Source organism: Silurus meridionalis, chromosome 5, assembly GCF_014805685.1.
Source record: "Silurus meridionalis isolate SWU-2019-XX chromosome 5, ASM1480568v1, whole genome shotgun sequence".
NCBI lineage: Eukaryota > Metazoa > Chordata > Actinopteri > Siluriformes > Siluridae > Silurus > Silurus meridionalis.
Genome location: NC_060888.1, coordinates 28,544,269 through 28,564,268, shown reverse-complemented (window position 1 = coordinate 28,564,268; position 20,000 = coordinate 28,544,269). Strand labels below are relative to the sequence as shown.

Here is a 20,000-nt window from a genome sequence, read left to right as displayed (position 1 = left end):
AGAAGAGGAGGAGAGTGAGGACTGAAAGAAGAATAAGATGGTGGAAACTGAAGGAGGAAGACTGTAGTGTGAGGTTCAGGGAAGAGGTCAGACAGGAGCTCGGTGGTGGTGAAGAGGTGCTGGATGATTGTGGAACTACTGCAGAAGTGATGAGGGAGACAGTTAGAAAAGTTCTTGGTATAACATCTGGAAATAGAGAGGAAGACAAAGATGTGGTGGTGGAATGAGGAAGTGCAGGAGAGCAGAAGGAGAAAGAGGTTGGAGAAACAGAATTGGGATCGACAGAGTGATGAGAAAAGTAGGCAGGAGAACAAGGAGATGCAGCAGGTAAAGAGGGATGTGGTGAAAGCCAAGGAAAAGGCATATGAGGAGCTGTAGGAGAAGTTGGACACTGAGGAAGGAGAAAAGGATTTGTAGCGATTGTCCAGGCAGAGGAACCGAGCTGGGAAGGATGTACTGCAAGTTAGAGCAATAAAGGATGGAGATGGAAATGTGTTGACTAGTGAGGAGAGTGTGTTGAGAAGGTGGAGGGAGTATTTTGAGCAGCTGATGAATGAGGAAAATCAGAGAGAGAGAAGGTTGGATGGTGTGGAGATGTGAAGCAGGATGTGGATAGGATTAGTAAGGAGGAAGTGAGAGCAGCTATTAAGATGATGAAGAGTGGAAAGTCGGTTGGACCAGATGACATACCGGTAGAAGCGTGGAGATGTTTAGGAGAGATGCAGGGGAGTTTTTAACCAGATTGTTTAACAGGATGTTGGAAGGTGAGAAGATGCCTGAGGAATGGAGAAGGAGTGTGCTGATACCGATCTTTAAGAATAAGGGAGATGTGCAGACCTGCAGTAACTACAGGGGAATAAAGTTGATCAGTCACACCATGAAGTTATGGGAAAGAGTAGTGGAAGCCAGGCTGAGAGAAGAGGTGACCATCTGTGAGCAACAGTATGGATTCATGTCGAGGAAGAGCACCACAGATGCATTATTTGCTTTGAGGATGTTGATGGAGAAGTATAGAGAAGGTCAGAAGGAGCTGCATTGTGTGTTTGTGGATTTAGAGAAAGCGTACGACAGGGTGGAGAGAGGAGTTGTGGTATTGTATGAGGAAGTCTGGTGTGTCAGAGAAGTGAAGAAAAGAGTGCAGGCAGGGTGGAGTGGGTGGAGAAGAGTGATAGCAGGAGTGATTTGTGATAGAAGAGTATCTGTGAGTGAAAGGAAAGTTTATAGGACTGTGGTGAGACCTGAGATGTTGTATGGATTAGAGACAGTGGCATTGAGTAAAAGACAGGAGGTGGAGCTGGAGGTAGCAGAGCTGAAGATGTTGAGATGTTTGTTGGGAGTGAAGACGATGGATAAGATTAGAAATGAGTTTATTAGAGGGACAGCATGTAGGACGTTTTGGAGACAAGGTGAGGGAGGTGAGATTGAGATGGTTTGGACATGTGCAGAGGAGGGACATGGGGTATATCAGTAGGAGAATGCTGAGGATGGAGACACCAGGAAGGAGGAAAAGAGGAAGAACAAGGAGGAGGTTTATGGATGTGGTGAGGGAAGACATGCAGGTAGTTGGTGTGAAAGAGGCAGATGTAGAGGACAGGGGGGTGTGGAGACGGATGATCCGCTGTGAAGACCCCTAATGGGAGAAGCCGAAAGAAGAAGAAGAAGAAGATAATAGAAACGTATCGACTGAATTTATTAACACAGGAAACGACAAACAACTTCAACATCTGGACGCACAAATGTAACATTTATTAAACAACAACAACAATTACAGTATAAATAATGTTATGGATGAGTGTCGGTTTTTTAGAGGAAACACACAAACACTTATGCACACACATTCACGTACACGCACACACTCAAATTCGCACACACACTCACGTACGTGCACACGCACTCGCGCGCTCACATTCACATGCACGTGCACACACACACACATACAGCAGAAATACAGCAGAAATAAAAGTTCTTGTATTCGTGTAGATTTTTGGCCCCTAAATGTAAATAAAATTTTTGATTGTGTGTGTGTGTGTGTGTGTGTGTGTGAGAGAGAGATTCCTCTGGTCTCAGAAAGGAGACAGACTTGGTACTTTGATGTTGATGTCTCCGATGTTGATGTTCCGGGGGATTTCTGGAAGGTTCATGTTTTTCACGGCTGAGACGGCTCGAGCTGGAGCTGCAGACAGCCCACCCTGAGGAACCAACAACAACATCACGTGTGTGTGTGTGTGTGTGTGTGTGTGTGTGTAAAAACACTCACCTCAGATTTCTCCATGCGGTTCTGCAGTTCAACCTGAGACACAATTTCATTCATGTTGGTTTCGAGCACCATCCCCCCCATCACCACCTCCTGCAGGATATAATGTACCTTCACGCACACACACACGCACACACACACACACACACACACACACACGATGTGCGTGAGTCAGTGGTGTGTGTCTTTGTAGAGAAATGTGATTGGCTGGGACACAGTAAAGCAGGAAGTGATGTCACACTCACTTTGTCCATGTGAAAGATCAGGTCGAGTTCACACACATTCTCAAAGCATTTATCCAGAGTTTCCACAAACACCTGCAACGTCAAACACACACACACACACACACACACACACACACACACACACACACACACACACACAGAGTTAATAAGTTAATACAGTGAGGAAAATAAGTATTTGAGGAAGAAGAATGATGAGTACCATCCCAAGAACACCATCCCTACTGTGAAGCATGGGGGTGGTAGCATCATGCTTTGGGGTGTTTTTCTGCACATGGGACAGGGCGACTGCACTGTATGAAGGAGAGGATGACCGGGGCCATGTATTGCGAGATTTTGGGGAACAACCTCCTTCCCTCAGTTAGAGCATTGAAGATGGGTCGAGGCTGGGTCTTCCAACATGACAATGACCAGAAGCACACAGCCAGGATAACCAAGGAGTGGCTCTGTAAGAAGCATATCAAGGTTCTGGTGTGGCCTAGCCAGTCTCCAGACCTAAACCCAATAGAGAATCTTTGGAGGGAGCTCAAACTCTGTGTTTCTCAGCGACAGGCCAGAAACCTGACTGATCTAGAGAAGATCTGTGTGGAGGAGTGGACCAAAATCCCTCCTGCAGTGTGTGAACCTGGTGAAAAACTACAGGAAATGTTTGACCTCTGTAATTGCAAACAAAGGCTACTGTACCAAATATTAACATTGACTTTCTCAGGTGTTCAAATACTTATTTGCAGCTGTATCATACAAATAAATAGTTTAAAAATCATACATTGTGATTTCTAGATTATTTTTTTTAGATTATGTCTCTCACAGTGGACATGCACCTACGATGACAATTTCAGACCCCTCCATGATTTCATGTTGAAGTGGGAGAACTTGCAAAATAGCAGCGTGTTCAAATACTTATTTTCCTCACTGTACATTCTGCTGCAATTAAATGTGGTGTACAAATAAAAATTTATTGAATTAAACACTAAGAGCTGTGGGATGGAGTGATTGATGTGGCGGAGTAATGTTGAGATGGAGTGATTGATGTGGCGGAGTGATTGATGTGGCGAAGTGATTGATGTGGCGGAGTGATTGATGTGATGGAGTGATTGATGTGGCGAAGTGATTGATGTGGCGGAGTGATTGATGTGGCGGAGTGATGATGTGATGGAGTGATTGATGTGGCGGAGTGATTGATGTGGCGGAGTGATTGATGTGGCGGAGTAATGTTGTGACGGAGTGATTGATGTGGCGAAGTGATTGATGTGATGGAGTGATTGATGTGGCGGAGTGATTGATGTGGCGGAGTGATTGATGTGGCGGAGTGATTGATGTGAGTGATTGATGTGAGTGATTGATGTGATGGAGTGATTGATGTGGCGGAGTGATTGATGTGGCGGAGTGATTGATGTGATGGAGTGATTGATGTGGCGATTGATGTGATGGAGTGATTGATCTGGCGGAGTGATTGATCTGGTGGAGTGATTGATGTGATGGAGTGATTGATGTGATGGAGTGATTGATGTGGCGGAGTGATTGATGTGGCGGAGTGATTGATGTGAGGGAGTGATTGATGTGAGGGAGAAATGAAGAGATGATGATATGAGTTACCTGAATGAGGTCCAGAATTCCGAGTTCGCTCTCAGACGAATCCACACAGAACACAAAGTACAGTGTGGCGTAATGTCTGTAGATCAGCTTGTAGTCTGATCCACCAATCAGACTGAAATCACACACACACACACACACACACACACACACACACACACACACACACACACACGCTTAATACCACAATTGAGAGAAAGAGAGGAGAAGAGAGAGAGAGAGAGAGAAAGGCCCCGCCCTGTTCTATACGTTCCCCTGATGCTGCTGTAACAGTGAGTTCATTCTTTATTATACATTTACACCTTTTATTATTATTATTATTATTATTATTATTATTACAAATGTACACAACAGAGAATTTTATTATTTATTTATTATTTTACCTTCCGCCTTCGAGGAAATTACACACATTATCATCTCTTTTAGACACCAAGTGAAACGTCTCTCTGATTATCTGCTGCTGCAGGTCTTCTGCCTGTACACACACACACACACACACACACACACACACACACACACATATATATATATACATACACACACACACACACACACATATATATACACACACACAGACACAGACAGACACACACACACACACACACACACACACACATATATATACACATACATACACATACATACACATATAAATATATAAATATATACACACACACACACACACACACACACACACACACACACACACACACACACACGATATGCAGTTAAAGTCCCTGAGAATATTAAATATTAAAGTGATTTTAGAAAAGTTTATTTGATAACTATAATAAGTAAGTAAGTAAATAAACAAAGCGGATCAGCTGATGAGCTGCACGCGCTGTTTCCTATTGACTTTTTAAAGCTTGTAAAATCGCACTTACGAAATACTGGTAGAATCTGCTGAGTCTCGGTTTGCCGTGATTATTAAAGATCAGAATCGCTTTAATCATCCTGAGAGCAGGTTTGTTGTGTTTTTTTGAGGGACGGAATTAAAATTCGCCTCTGGGTCCTGAACACAACACAATCAATGACGGAGCCTGCACTTCCTGTTCTTACACCGCCAAAATAAAAGCTCTCATACAAAATATCTCGATACAACTATTAGGATTTGTTGTTGTTGTTGTTGTTGTTGTTGTTGTTAAAAATGATTAAATACTTTATCATTTGTTAAATGTTGAATTATCTTTTATCAATAAATAATTAAATTTAATAAATATGATAATAAAATCTATGATTTATTTTCTTTCCTAGTCGGTAGTGTGTTGCAGTTTATCACACACCAGTGACTTGCCGTTATGATGATCACAACAATTTATAATATACAGAAAATACTACATCATTTCTGTGGGTTACTTGTGTCGCTCAATCGCGTGGCGAATTTCCCATGATTCCCTGTGTTTTTACGTGGGCAGCATGAAGTGACTTTTAATCTGACACTGATCCTCAGCTTCCGGGTTTGTGTCCGGCTGTTCGCGGAACTTGCCGGAAGCGATCCAGATCCGTGTGAGAGGGAATCGATTCTTAGAGTCGGTTAACAAAATAAAAAATCTAGAAATATCATACAAATGAAATCGGAGTGATATTTGGGCTGTAAAACAGAGTCAGATTGGGGTGGAGGAATCTCCACCTCAGAAACTTTTAATCTTTATTTTTATTGATTTTTTTTATATTTGTATTTCTCTGTCATCTCAATGTAAAGAGTCGACTCTGTTAGGAACCTGATGGCTCTTCTGATTTGACTCTTTATTCGTGGCTGTTCAGGATGCTAACAGTTAGCTGAGATTAGCGCAGTGTTCAGAGTTACAGGGACCGAAACAGACTTTCACACAAGAGTTAATACTGTCCAGGAGAAAGGGCTCAGGAATATTTAATAACCACTACACATCAATACAGCACTGACTTTTTATAAGAAAATTATTATTTCACTGCGGAACTGCAGCTGAGATACTCGCATGAAGCTCAGGAGATTTCCATCAGGGTGAGAACATTAATATATCATCAATATATCATCACTTATCAATATATCATCAATATATCATTAATATATCATCAATATATCATCACTTATCAATATATCATCAATATATCATCACTTATCAATATATCATCAATATATCATCACTTATCAATATATCAATATATCATTAATATATCAATATATCATCACTTATCAATATATCATCACTTATCAATATATCATCAATATATCATCAATATATCATTAATATATCATCAATATATCATCAATATCATCAATATATCATCACTTATCAATATATCATCAATATATCATTAATATATCATCAATATATCATCACATCAATATTTTAAATATTTACGTTGACTTTGTCTTTTTATTTATTTCTCTTGTTTATTTTTGTATTCGATTCTTTTTAGATTTTGATGTCGTGTTTATTTGAGTTTCTTGTTTTCTGTTAAATGAATAATTGACTGTAGTGTTGAAAATCTACAGAATGAATGATAATAAAAAGCATGTTTTTTAAGTTTAAAGTCTCTCAGATGTACAAATTAAAACTCTTCACTACACAGACGCAGTCGGTCGTCTGGACGCAGACTCTCCTTCAGTGACTCTCTGAATTTATTACTTTCTACACTGTGCATTAATACTGAAGAATCCAAACTATGAAAGAAAACATCTGGAATCCTGAAGAAAACCAAAACGTGTTAAAGAACCAGAATATGTTTTATACTTTAGATTCTCCAAAGTATCTCCATGTAGCTGTGATTGCTGCTCAGCAAGCTCCTGGCGTTCTCTCGTCAGCCTCATGAGCTCTTCACCTGGAATGGGTTTCCAACAATTTTGAGGAGTAAACAGAGATGTTGAGTGCTTGTTGGCTGCTTTTTCTTCACTCTGGTCTATCTCAGCTGGTTTTAGATGTGGAGATTGTGGAAACCAGGTCATCTGATGCAGCGCTCCATCACTCTCCTTCATGAAGAAATAGCTCTTCCAGAACCTAGAGATGTGTTTGGGGTTGTTGTTCTGTTGGAAATTAAATGATGCTCACACTAAGTGTAAAGCAGATGTGATGACATGTTGCTGTAGAATGCTGTGGTCTCCATGCTGGTCCTCAACTTGGACTAAATCACCATCAGTGTCACCAGCAAAACACCTCGGCAGCATCACACCTCGTCTGCTTAGAACCACAAATCTAAGATTTGGACTACAGAGCAAAAGACAGTTTTCCACTTATCTAATGTCCATTCCTTGTGTTTCTCGGCCCAAGAAAGTATTTTCTGCTTGTTGTTCTTCTGATGTTCTGTTTTCTTTGCTGCAATCCGACCATGAAGTCAGTGGGAACAACAGTGGGTGTTGAAATATATCTTCTCCCAAAATAATGTATCTAAACTGGCAGTTTCTGAGGCTGGTGATTGTAATAAACTTATCTTCTGCAGCAGAGGTAGCTCTTGGAGACTGCACCTGGGGATACATTTAAGGTTGTTAAGATGTTTGGGATTGACTGATCTTCATTTTGTAAAGTAATGATTGATCTTTTCTCTTTCTTTAACTGAGTCTTTCTCACTATAATATGGATTTGTTCAGTAGATGTAGAAACATTAATAGGATTATTGACTCACACTTTCCTCTGCACAAGACAACTGATGCTCTAAAGCACATTAAGGAGGCAAAAATGTCACCAATGAACTTTTGATAAGACACACCTGTGACCTTGAACCCATTTCAGGTGACACCTAGTAAATCTGATGAGAGAACGCCAGGAGCTTGCTGAGCAGCAATCACAGCTACATGGAGATACTTTGGAGAATCTAAAGTATAAAACATATTCTGGGTTCTTTAACCCGTTTTAGTTTACTTTAGGATTCCAGACGTTTTCTTTCATAGTTTGGATTCTTCAGTATTAATGTACAGTGATAGTAGCCTTGTTTTAAAATGTATATTTATGTGTACTGTTCTAGAGACCGAATCATCACCACCTGACCAATCAGGATCTCAGCAGCAGTGTGTATGTTTATTGTCCACCACTAGATGGTGCTGTAGCGCAGATCATGAACTCTATATGACGTGTGTGTGTGTGTGTGTGTGTGTGTGTGTGTGTGTGTGTGTGTGTGTGTGTGTGTGTGTGTTTATTTATTCTGCAGGTTTCAGGGTGTGTAATGGTCACTTCCTCTGCCTGACTGAGGCATCATCATGATCATGAAGCTCCACCATGTGGTGCAGGTGTTGCTGTGGAGTGTGTGTGTGTGTGATGTCAGCAGCATGGTGAAGATTGTAGCCAATCAGACCACACCAAACCCTGAAAACTGCATTGTGTCAAAGTGTGAGTTTATCACTACTGTGTGTGTGTGTGTGTGTGTGTGTGTCTGTGTGTGTTTATAAATGCACGCTTGTGAGAGTATGTGTATGAGTGCACGTGTATGAGTATTAGTGTGTGTGTGTGTGTGTGTGTGTGTGAACATGTGAACGTGTGTGTGTGTGTATGACTGTGTGTGTGAGAGTATGTGCATGTGTGTGTATATGTTTAAGTGTGTGTGTGTGTGTGTGTGTGTGTGTGTGACTGTGTGTGTGTGTGACTGTGTGTGTGTGACTGTGTGTGAGAGTATGTGCATATGTGTATATGTTTGTGTAAGTATGTGTAAATGATTGTGTGTGTGTGTGTGTGTGAGATGAAATAGTTGAACATGTCTGTAGAATATCAGATGTTGAGAAAACACCAGTAAAGACACATGCTTAGATTTTAAACTCAGAGAGTGAACATGTGGTTCAGATTTAAGATCAAAGGGCTGTGGTGTGTGTGTGTGTGTGTGTCTGTGTGTGTGTGTGTGTGTGTGTGTGTGTGTGTGTGTGAACTCTTTTCTAATGAACATTACCAGCCCTGTGTGTTTGTTTATTTTATATAAATTGGCCCACACACATCGTCTTAGCATCGTCTGTGTGTGTGTGTGTCTGTGTGTGTGTGTGTGTGTCTGTGTGTGTGTGTGTGTGTGTGTGTGTGTGTGTGTGTGTGTGTGTCTGATTGTCTGTGCCTCTGTGTGTGTCTGATTGTCTGTGCCTCTGTGTGTGTGTCTGATTGTCTGTTATTTGTGTCTCTGTGTGTGTGTGTGTGTGTGTGTGTGTGTGTGTGTGTGTGTGTGTGTGTGTGTAAGCCACACAATTGACCTTAGAGAACCACAAGGATTTAGAGAAAGTGTTTATATATATTTATATATATATATATATATATATATATACACACACACACACACACACACACAAAGCAGTGTCCATCTGGAAATCTGAAATGTTTGGAATTTGAGCTATAAATATACACATCTTCATGCACTCCAGCATACAACACACACACACACACACACACACACACACACACACACTGCATTTTATAGTGCTTTATGATACAATTTTATCTTAAAATTGAAAGTGTGTGTGCGGAGGGAGACAGACAGATGTGAGATGTGAGGAGAACATCTGAGATGATGCATGATGAATGAGATTGTATTCTAGATGTTGATGTTCCTCTTGCAGGTCCTGTAGTTCCTGGTTCCTGTAACCGAGCGATCTTCTCAGAGAAGGACTCCACCTGCATATTCCTGAGCTGTGATGATAACACAACCTGTGATCTCTTCCTCAAGGAACTGGGTACAGAATAATGGTGGTGGTGGTGGTGATGTTGGTGATGGTAGTAATACTTTCAATGTTTTTGATCTTTTCCATCCCTCAGTGTAGCAGTATTATCCAGGTGGTAGCACAGTGGTTAAGACTCTGCGTTACTGATAAGAAGGTTGGGGGTTTAAGCCTCAGTATAACCAAGCTGTCACCCTTGGTGCCCCTGAGCAAGGCCCTAACCCTCTGTGCTCCAGGGGTACGGTATCATGGCCGACCCTTCATTCTGACTCCAGCTTCCTAACATCCCTGGGGTATATGAAGAAAGAATTCACTGTGCTGTAAAGTTCATGTGATAAATATAAACACATTTACCTGCTGCTAATCATCCTTAGGGGGCGGGGCTAGCAGCTCAGATCAGTGCTGATTGGCTACAAATATTACATTGGATGACATGTGACACAATGACTTTAAAACCGTATAAAGGAAATCACTCTGTGTGTGTGTGTGTGTGTGTGTGTGTGTGTGTGTGTGTGTGTGAGAGAGAGAGAGAGAGAGAGAGATTTGTAGATTCTGGTCATCATTAGGAACAGTGTTGTCAATACGGTACAATTACTGTCGCCATGGTGACTGTTTTAAATAATATCTCCAAAATACTCCAGAACCAGGTGTTTCTTTGGTTCCTGTTGGACCTGGTTTGATGTCTTGCAGTAAAACTCTTAAATAAGTTTATGGTGAACCATTCCAGGAGCTGCTGTTAGAGAAAAATAATCAATACATCTGACCAATCAGAATCCAGAATCCTGTAGCACTGTTAACTGATACCACTGATCGTTTTCATGCTTTGCTTTTAGGAGAAAAACTTCAGAATGAAGAAGCGAGAGCAGATCCACCCCATCCCTCTTCAGATTCTCTGGAAAGCCCTGTGTCTCCAACACAAAGTGCCCCTTCTGCCTCGCTGTCTGCCTCTGCTGCCCCTGTATCTCACCCTGGTCCACCTCCTGCTGCTGATAGTAACTCTTCAGACGCCAGTGCAGGCAGAAAAACCAGAACGTTCACTCGGAGTGCAAACCTGGGGCAAGTCCTGAACAAGACCCTGCAGCATGAAGACCAGAACAAGACCCTGTATAATGGACACCAGGGGCAACCCTCAGCCACACCTTCTGCCCCTACACCAACCTCACCACCACTTCCTGTGGCATCTGTGGGGGCAGGAAACATTTCCTTGACTGTTCCTAAAGATCAAAATAAAAAAGTGAACAAAACTGACCAACATTCCACCACCACCTCCATCACCACCTCCATCACCACCTCCACCTCTCTCTCCACATCCACCCCCACCTCTCTCTCCACCACCACCTCCACCTCTCTCCACCACCACCCCACCTCTATCTCCACCTCTCTCCACCACCACCCCACCTCTCTCTCCACCACCACCTCCTCAGCCAAACCTGTGCTTTCTTCAAACTCCACAACTGTAACCACCATCACCATAGCAACAGTTACCCCAACAACCACCAATACCACCACACCCACCACCACCAATAAAGTTACCTCACTTCAATCCGAAACCCAAACACAACCAACATCTTCCACACCATCACCCCCACCAACACATCCTCCATCCACTGCACCCCCATTTCTGCCCTCTGTCACCCCGTCCACCCCTCCACCCCCTCAAACCAATACCACAACCACCCCCAGAGTCGCTGATGTTACCTCCGATCAGGACAAAGCCAAAGTGCAGACAGCTGGAGGAGAGCTGGTGGGTCATGTGGTGAACACCAGCTCTTTGATCGCTGTGCTGATCTTCGGCCTGCTCTTCTTCATCGTCACAGTCATCCTCTTCCTCAGACACGCCTATGAGAGCTATAAGAGGCGGGGCTACACGCAGATGGACTATCTCATCAACGGCATGTACGCTGACTCGGGGCTCTGACTCGTCTCGTCTCTTCTCGCCTCGTCTCTTCTCACCTCTTCTCGTCTCAATACAAACTTTATCTTATTCTTTTAGCCAAACTAATTTCCCAAGTCTTCATCATCAGGAGCTGTGAACACACACACACACACACACACACACACACACACACACACACACACACACACAGTGGAAGAGGTGAATTGGGTAAAAATAAGTAAAACATTTAATAAACAGAAAAGACCAAATCAGATGAGACCAAAAGAAAAATAAACAAATCAGAAGAGAAAGCAAAATTTACACAAAATTAAAAATATGCAAAATAAAGAATTAAATAATATAAATAAGTAAAAACTGACAAAATAAAAAAGGAAATAAAACAAAGAGAAAAAATATAAAAAAGATTAAAAATAAAAACAGTAAAAGCGAAAGATAAGCAACAGAACGGAGAAAAGAGGAAAAACCACAAGTGTGTGGAGACGAACGTCTTCCTCAGCGAGACGACTCTTTGGGTTTCCTGATGTTTTTAGTGAATGTTTGAGTTTTTCTCCTGATGAATCTCAGTATATTTTCTCTATGCAGATGAAGTGTTACTGTAACTCCGTTAACGCCAGCTGAAAGAGACGACGTTTAAAATCCCATCATCCTCGTTTCCTCCTGTTCTTTTAGTCTTCCAGCGCTTACGTCAGTGTGTAACGAGGAACTAACAGTCAGGGTTCCAGTCGCATCTTCTGCACTTTCAGGATGTTTATGATGTTTAACTTGAACCAGTTTTTCATCCAGGCCTTTATTTTTATATGATTTTCTGCTCTTTGGATCCTGAACAAAGCCAAAACAGCCACTGAGGCACTGAAGCACATAAAGATCAAGCCAAGGGAAGTGTAGAGCCATCAGACGCCTGTCCAGGGAACTCCACTACTACTATTATTATTATTATTATGATTATAATGCAGTAATACAGCGGAGTGTTTCAGGATTGTTCGCAGATGTTTGTTTTCGTGCCAAATAAAAAAAGTAATATTTGATAATGCACTTTGGAAAATAATGATTGTTTACTTTGCAGAAAAAAATATAATTAATAAACAAAGAACAAACGGTGTGTATGTGTGTCTTAAAAATAATTAAAATACATTTAGAAATGATTAGGGATCACAGGAAATCTGACGTGTTCATATTTAACGTCAGCACGTGTTAAACTCACGTCACCGTCCTCTCGCTCACTGAGTAATCTTTTATTTTTACAGAAAATCTGAATAGAAAGTAATTTAATGACTTTTTCCTCAATGAGAAAAACATCACCTGAAAGTTCCTGAGATTGTTCAGGAGCTGAGTGTTTTATATGGAGGTATAAGAAAAGTGGTGGCTTGCTGTTTGAGATGTTCAACTTCAGATCAAAGGGTCATGAGTTCAAATCTCAGCACCACCAAGCTGCCAGTGTTGGGCTTCTGCATCAAGCCCCTAATCCTCACCCGCTCAGGTGTATAGATGAGATCATTATAGGTCACTCTGGATACGGGCATCTGCCAAATGCTTGTCGTTTATTAATCATTTCTAATGGGAGCAGATCTGAGACTTTAGTGACTAAAGATGCTCCAATTACAGCAGAGCTCAAAGATGTGTGAAGTGATATTTGTGATAATGGAGTATTATGTGTGATAATGGAGTGATATTTGAGATAATGGAGTGGTATGTGTGATAATGGAGTGATATTTGAGATAATGGAGTGATATTTGAGATAATGGAGTGATATTTGAGATAATGGAGAGATATTTGAGATAATGGAGTGATATTTGAGATAATGGAGAGATATTTGAGATAATGGAGTATTATTTGTGATAATGGAGTGATGTTTGAGATAATGGAGTGATATTTGAGATAATGGAGTATTATTTGTGATAATGGAGTGATATTTGAGATAATGGAGTATTATCTGTGATAATGGAGTGATATTTGAGATAATGGAGTATTATTTGTGATAATGGAGTGATATTTGAGATGATGGAGTATTATGTGTGATAATGGAGTGATATTTGAGATGATGGAGTATTATTGTGATAATGGAGTGATATTTGAGATAATGGAGTGATATTTGTGATAATGGAGTGATATTTGAGATAATGGAGTATTATTTGTGATAATGGAGTGATATTTGAGATAATGGAGTATTATGTGATAATGGAGTGATATTTGTGATAATGGAGTGATATTTGAGATAATGGAGTATTATTTGTGATAATGGAGTGATATTTGAGATAATGGAGTATTATTTGTGATAATGGAGTGATATTTGAGATGATGGAGTATTATGTGTGATAATGGAGTGATATTTGAGATAATGGAGTGATATTTGAGATAATGGAGAGATATTTGAGATAATGGAGTGATATTTGAGATAATGGAGAGATATTTGAGATAATGGGTGATATTTGAGATAATGGAGAGATATTTGAGATAATGGAGTGATATTTGAGATAATGGAGATATTTGAGATAATGGAGTGATATTTGAGATAATGGAGTGATATTTGAGATAATGGAGAGATATTTGAGATAATGGAGTGATATTTGAGATAATGGAGTGATATTTGAGATAATGGAGTGGTATGTGTGATAATGGAGTGATATTTGAGATAATGGAGTGATATTTAAGATAATGGAGTATTATTTGTGATAATGGAGTGATATTTGAGATAATGGAGTATTATTTGTGATAATGGAGTGATATTTGAGATAATGGAGTATTATTTGTGATAATGGAGTGATATTTGAGATGATGGAGTATTATGTGATAATGGAGTGATATTTGAGATAATGGAGTGGTATGTGATAATGGAGTGATATTTGAGATAATGGAGTGATATTTAAGATAATGGAGTATTATTTGTGATAATGGAGTGATATTTGAGATAATGGAGTATTATTTGTGATAATGGAGTGATATTTGAGATAATGGAGTATTATTTGTGATAATGGAGTGATATTTGAGATGATGGAGTATTATGTGTGATAATGGAGTGATATTTGAGATAATGGAGTGGTATGTGTGATAATGGAGTGATATTTGAGATAATGGAGTGATATTTAAGATAATGGAGTATTATTTGTGATAATGGAGTGATATTTGAGATAATGGAGTATTATGTGATAATGGAGTGATATTTGAGATAATGGAGTATTATTTGTGATAATGGAGTGATATTTGAGATGATGGAGTATTATGTGTGATAATGGAGTGATATTTGAGATAATGGAGTATGTGTGATAATGGAGTGATATTTGAGATAATGGAGTGATATTTAAGATAATGGAGTATTATTTGTGATAATGGAGTGATATTTGAGATAATGGAGTATTATTTGTGATAATGGAGTGATATTTGAGATAATGGAGTATTATTTGTGATAATGGAGTGATATTTGAGATGATGGAGTATTATGTGTGATAATGGAGTGATATTTGAGATAATGGAGTGGTATGTGTGATAATGGAGTGATATTTGAGATAATGGAGTGATATTTGTGATAATGGAGTGATATTTGAGATAATGGAGTGATATTTGAGATGATGGAGTGATATGTGATAATAGAGTGATATTTGTGATAATGGAGTGATATTTGAGATAATGGAGTGATATTTGAGATGATGGAGTGATATTTGAGATAATGGAGTGATATTTGAGATATGAGATGGGAGTGTTTGTTGTATCTGATGTGTTTATACAGATCAGGAGTTTGGTGAGTCTCAGTGGTTTAATCAGGACCTCCACATCTGTATCAAACTAACTACTTTCTGGACGTGTGTGTGTGTGTGTGTGTGTGTGTGTGTGTGTGTGTGTGCCTCATTTGTTCAACTTTAATTGGGGAAGATGAAAGTGCTGCTGGAGGAAACTGCTGGACACCTTTTAAATAAATAATGATCTCATCAGGGGGCAGAGGGTAAAAACAAGAGCGTAATGAATGTGTTTAATCAGAGGTACAGGATAAAAGGGGCAGAGCCTCCACACAGGAAGTTTGGAGTTTATAGCTTTAGATTTTTATTACAAACTTTCTGTTTTTAAAAAGAGAGAGAGAAAGACATCTAAACAAAACATCTAAAAGAAAAAAGATTTACATTTCAGTCGCTCTCCATCTCTCTATCTCTCCATTTCTCTCCACATCGCTCTCCCTCTCCATCTTACAATGTTGGAGGTGTGAGTGGAGGTGTTGGAGGTTAGGGGAGGTGTGGAGGTAATAGGAGGCGGGTGTGGAGGTGAGGGTGGTGGTGGTGGTGTAAGTGGAAGCGAGAGTGGAGGTGTTGGTGGTGTGAGTGGAGGTGTTGGTGGTGTAAGTGGAGGTGAGAGAAGGTGTTGGTGGTGTAAGTGGAGGTGTTGGTGGTGTAAGTGGAGGTGAGAGTGAAAGTGTTGGTGTTGTAATTGAAGGTGAGAGTGGAGGTGTTGGGGTGTAAGTGGAGGTGAGAGTGAAGGTGTTGGTGGTGTGAGTGAAGGTGTTGGTGGTGTAAGTGAAGGTGAGAGTGGAGGTGTTGGTGGTGTTAGTGGAGGTGAGAGTGGAGGTGTTGGTGTAAGTGGAGGTGTTGGGGGTGTAAGTGGAGGTGAGAGTAAAGGTGTTGGTGGTGAGAGTGAAGGTGTTGGGGTGTAAGTGGAGGTGTTGGGGTGTAAGTGGAGGTGAGAGTAAAGGTGTTGGTGGTGAGAGTGGAGGTGTTGGGGTGTAAGTGGAGGTGAGAGTGAAGGTGTTGGGGTGTAAGTTGAGGTGTTGGGGTGTAAGTGGAGGTGAGTGAAGGTGAGAGTGAAGGTGTTGGTGTTGTAAGTGGAGGTGAAAGTGGAGGTGTTGGTGGTGTAAGTGGAGGTGAGAGTAAAGGTGTTGGTGAGAGTGGAGGTGTTGCAGGTGTAAGTGGAGGTGAGAGTGAAGGTGTTGGGGTGTGTTGAGGTGTTGGGGTGTAAGTGGAGGTGAGAGGAAGGTGTTGGTGTTGGTGTTGTAAGTGGAGGTGAAAGTGGAGGTGTTGCGGTGTAAGTGAAGGTGAGAGTGAAGGTGTTGGGGTGTAAGTGGAGGTGAGAGTGAAGGTGTTAGTGGTGTGAGTGGAGGTGTTGGTGGTGTAAGTGGAGGTGAGAGTAAAGGTGTTGGTGGTGTAAGTGGTGGTGTAAGTGGAGGTGTTGGTGGTGTAAGTGGTGGTGTAAGTGGAGGTGTAAGTGGAGGTGTTGGTGGTAAGTGGAGGTGAGAGAAGGTGTTGGTGGTGTAAGTGGAGGTGAAAGTGAAGGTGTTGGTGTTGTAAGTGGAGGTGTTGGGGTGTAAGTGGAGGTGAGAGTGAAGGTGTTGGTGGTGTGAGTGAAGGTGTTGGTGGTGTAAGTGGAGGTGAGAGTGAGGTGTTGGTGGTGTTAGTGGAGGTGAGAGGAGGTGTTGCGTGTGTAAGTGGAGGTGAGAGTGAAGGTGTTGAGGTGTAAGTGGAGGTGTTGGGGTGTAAGTGGAGGTGAGAGTAAAGGTGTTGGTGGTGAGGTGGAGGTGTTGCGGGTGTAAGTGGAGGTGAGAGTAAAGGTGTTGGTGGTGAGAGTGGAGGTGTTGCGGGTGTAAGTGGAGGTGAGAGTGAAGGTGTTGGGGTGTAAGTTGAGGTGTTGGGGTGTAAGTGGAGGTGAGATTGAAGGTGTTGGTGTTGTAATTGAAGGTGAGAGTGGAGGTGTTGCGGTGTAAGTGGAATTGAGAGTGAAGGTGTTGGGGTGTAAGTTGAGGTGTTGGGGTGTAAGTGGAGGTGAGAGTAAAGGTGTTGGTGTTGTAAGTGGAGGTGAGAGTGGAGGTGTTGCGGTGTAAGTGAAGGTGAGAGTGAAGGTGTTGGGGTGTAAGTGGAGGTGTTGGGGTGTAAGTGGAGGTGAGAGTGAAGGTGTTAGTGGTGTGAGTGGAGGTGTTGGGGTGTAAGTGGAGGTGAGAGTGAAGGTGGTGGTGGTGTAAGTGGACGTGTTGGTGGTGTGAGTGGAGGTGTTGGTGGTGTAAGTGGAGGTGAGAGTAAAGGTGTTGGTGGTGTAAGTGGAGGTGTTGGTGGTGAGTGGAGGTGTTGGTGGTGTGAGTGGAGGTGTTGGTGGTGTAAGTGGAGGTGTTGGTGGTGTAAGTGGTGGTGTAAGTGGAGGAGGTGGTGGTGTAAGTGGACGTGTGAGTGGAGGTGTTGGTGGTGTAAGTGGAGGTGTTGGTGGTGTAAGTGGAGGTGAGAGTGAAGGTGTTGGTGGTATAAGTGGAGTTGTTGGTGGTGTAAGTGGAGGTGTGAGTGGAGGTGTTGGTGGTGTAAGTGGAAGTGAGAGTGGAGGTGTTGGTGGTGTAAGTGGAGGTGTTGGTGGTGTAAGTGGAGGTGTTGGTGGTGTAAGTGGAAGTGAGAGTGGAGGTGTTGGTGGTGTAAGTGGTGGTGTAAGTGGAGGTGTTGGTGGTGCAAGTGGAGGTGTTGGTGGTGCAAGTGGAGGTGTAAGTGGAGGTGTAAGTGTGTGAGAAACAGCGAGCTGCGGAACACAAGCCCTTTGTTTGTGCGACGTCCTGCTCCAGATGGTGTGTGTTATGGGAGAGGTATTTTGGACGCTCAGGGTGTTTTCTGGAGCGTAATATCGAGCGAGTCGAGGTTTTATTTGCGGATGGAGGTCTGGGGGATCAAAGTGAATGCAGCTGGCCAGTAACTGTGCAGGTGACTGTAAAGCCAGCTTTCACACACACACACACACACACACACACACACACACACACGTACTGTTGGACTTGAACCTCTCAGCTGCACTCCAATCTCCATAAAGCGGCTTCTCATGGATGTTTTTTCCTGTTTAACGGCTTTGTTCTTTTTATGGGTTTCTTCTAATGATGTGTTGCGTTTTGAAAAAATGTTCATCGAGTTCCTCTGGACCCAAATGTCCTGAAGCTGAGGTGTGGAAATTCTCCAGCATCATCATCTGAATTATTCCTCCAGTGCAGCATCATGTTTATTCTTATTAGAATTATTTCTGGAATAAAGCCCACCCCCATACACTAGGCCACACCCCCTGAGCCACTGCTGAGGAACACCCAATGATCAGGACATGGAGGTGCATCAGTGTGACATTGTGTAACAAACCAGTGCACTGTACACAGTACACACACTCCACACACACTCCTCTCTCATCTCACACACTCCTCTCACACTCTTCACACACTCCTCTCTCCTCTCACACACTTCTCACACTCCTCACACACACTCCTCTCTCCTCTCACACTCCTCACACACTCCTCTTACACTCCTCACACACTCCTCACACACTCCCCACACACTCCTCTCACACACTCTGTGTCCTTGTTTTCTTTTTGTCTGTCTCTCTTTCCCTTAAATTTGTCTGTCTGTCAGATAGTATTTTACTCTCATTTTTATTCCTCTCTCTCTCTCTCTCTCTCTCTCTCTCTCTCTCTCTCTCTCTGTGTCACTTCATTTAAATTGAAATTATAACCAAACAAAAAAATGTTCACAAACAAACAAACTAACAAACAAACCCAGACTGGTGGAGAGTGTGTGGTGGTGTGAAAGGAGAGAGGAGTTTGTGAGAGCAGAGAGGAGTGTGTGAGAGGAGAGTGGGTGTGTGAGAGAGAGAGGAGTGTGAGAGGAGAGAGGTGTGTGTGAGAGGAGGTGGGTGTGTGAGAGGAGGTGGGTGTGTGAGGAGGAGAGTGGAGTGTGTGAGAGGAGAGGAGTGTGTGTGAGAGGAGGTGGGTGTGTGAGAGGAGAGGGTGTGTGAGGAGGAGAGAGGTGTGTGAGAGAGGAGAGGAGTGTGTGAGGAGGAGAGGAGTGTGTGAGGAGGAGAGGGTGTGTGAGAGAAGAAGAGGAGTGTGTGAGAGGAGTGTGAGAGGAGGTGGAGTGTGTGAGAGGAGAGAGGAGTGTGAGAGAAGAAGAGGTGTGTGAGAGGAGGAGGTGGAGTGTGTGTGAGAGGAGAGAGGTGTGTGAGAGGAGAGTGGAGTGTGTGAGAGGAGGTGGAGTGTGTGAGAGTGTGTGAGAGAGAGAGAGGTGTGAGGAGTGTGTGAGGGTGTGTGAGAGGAGAGTGGAGTGTGTGAGAGGAGGTGGAGTGTGTGTGAGAGGAGAGAGAGGTGTGAGGAGTGTGTGAGGGTGTGTGAGAGGAGAGAGAGTGTGTGAGGAGTGTGTTAGAGGAGAAAGGAATGTGTGAGGAGGTGTGTGAGAGGAGAGGAGTGTGTGAGTGGAGGTGGAGTGTGTGAGAGAGAGAGAGGTGTGTGAGAGGAGAGGAGGTGTGTGAGAGGAGAGAGGAGTGTGAGAGGAGAGAGGTGTGTAAGTGGAGAGTGGAGTGTGTGAGAGAGGAGAGGAGGTGGAGTGTGAGAGGAGAGAGGAGTGTGTGAGAGAAGAAGAGGAGTGTGTGAGGTGTGTGAGAGAAGAAGAGGTGTGTGAGAGGAGGAGAGTGGGTGTGTGAGAAGAGAGAGAGTGT

The 20,000-nt window shown here is 42.4% G+C and overlaps 2 protein-coding genes across 5 annotated transcripts in view; one reads left to right on the top strand and one right to left on the bottom strand.

Moving 5' to 3' along the window:
* ap3s2 (adaptor related protein complex 3 subunit sigma 2) overlaps window positions 1-5,235 on the bottom strand; it is a 22,576-nt gene extending 17,341 nt beyond the window's left edge. Inside the window, exons 1-6 of one of the 2 annotated variants that reach the window (XM_046849760.1) lie at window positions 4,974-5,235; window positions 4,473-4,564; window positions 4,093-4,204; window positions 2,500-2,571; window positions 2,258-2,365; window positions 2,016-2,189 (exon numbers count right to left, since the gene is read on the bottom strand). In XM_046849760.1, coding sequence (XP_046705716.1) covers window positions 2,064-2,189; window positions 2,258-2,365; window positions 2,500-2,571; window positions 4,093-4,204; window positions 4,473-4,564; window positions 4,974-5,042 — 579 coding nt within the window. In that variant the 5' untranslated portion in view covers window positions 5,043-5,235 and the 3' untranslated portion in view covers window positions 2,016-2,063. Of the gene's footprint in view, window positions 1-1,725; window positions 2,190-2,257; window positions 2,366-2,499; window positions 2,572-4,092; window positions 4,205-4,472; window positions 4,565-4,973 lie in introns of those variants that run through there. The other variant, XM_046849761.1, reaches the window with a different exon arrangement.
* A 496-nt stretch (window positions 5,236-5,731) lies between these two features.
* On the top strand, window positions 5,732-11,786 carry wu:fa25f02 (uncharacterized protein PB18E9.04c). Of its 3 annotated transcripts, none has more exons than XM_046849741.1 (4): window positions 5,732-6,070; window positions 8,212-8,390; window positions 9,593-9,706; window positions 10,525-11,786. In XM_046849741.1, the coding sequence occupies exons 2-4, from the start codon at window positions 8,261-8,263 to the stop codon at window positions 11,607-11,609; spliced, it is 1,329 nt and encodes a 442-aa protein (XP_046705697.1). In that variant the 5' UTR covers window positions 5,732-6,070; window positions 8,212-8,260; the 3' UTR covers window positions 11,610-11,786. The 3 variants fall into 3 exon arrangements, 2 of the variants coding, with proteins under 2 accessions (XP_046705697.1, XP_046705698.1); XM_046849742.1 differs by lacking the exon at window positions 5,732-6,070 and adding an exon at window positions 7,959-8,075; XR_006925845.1 differs by lacking the exon at window positions 10,525-11,786 and having other exon boundaries at window positions 5,769-6,070; window positions 9,593-9,707.
* The last annotated feature ends 8,214 nt before the right edge of the window (window positions 11,787-20,000 follow it).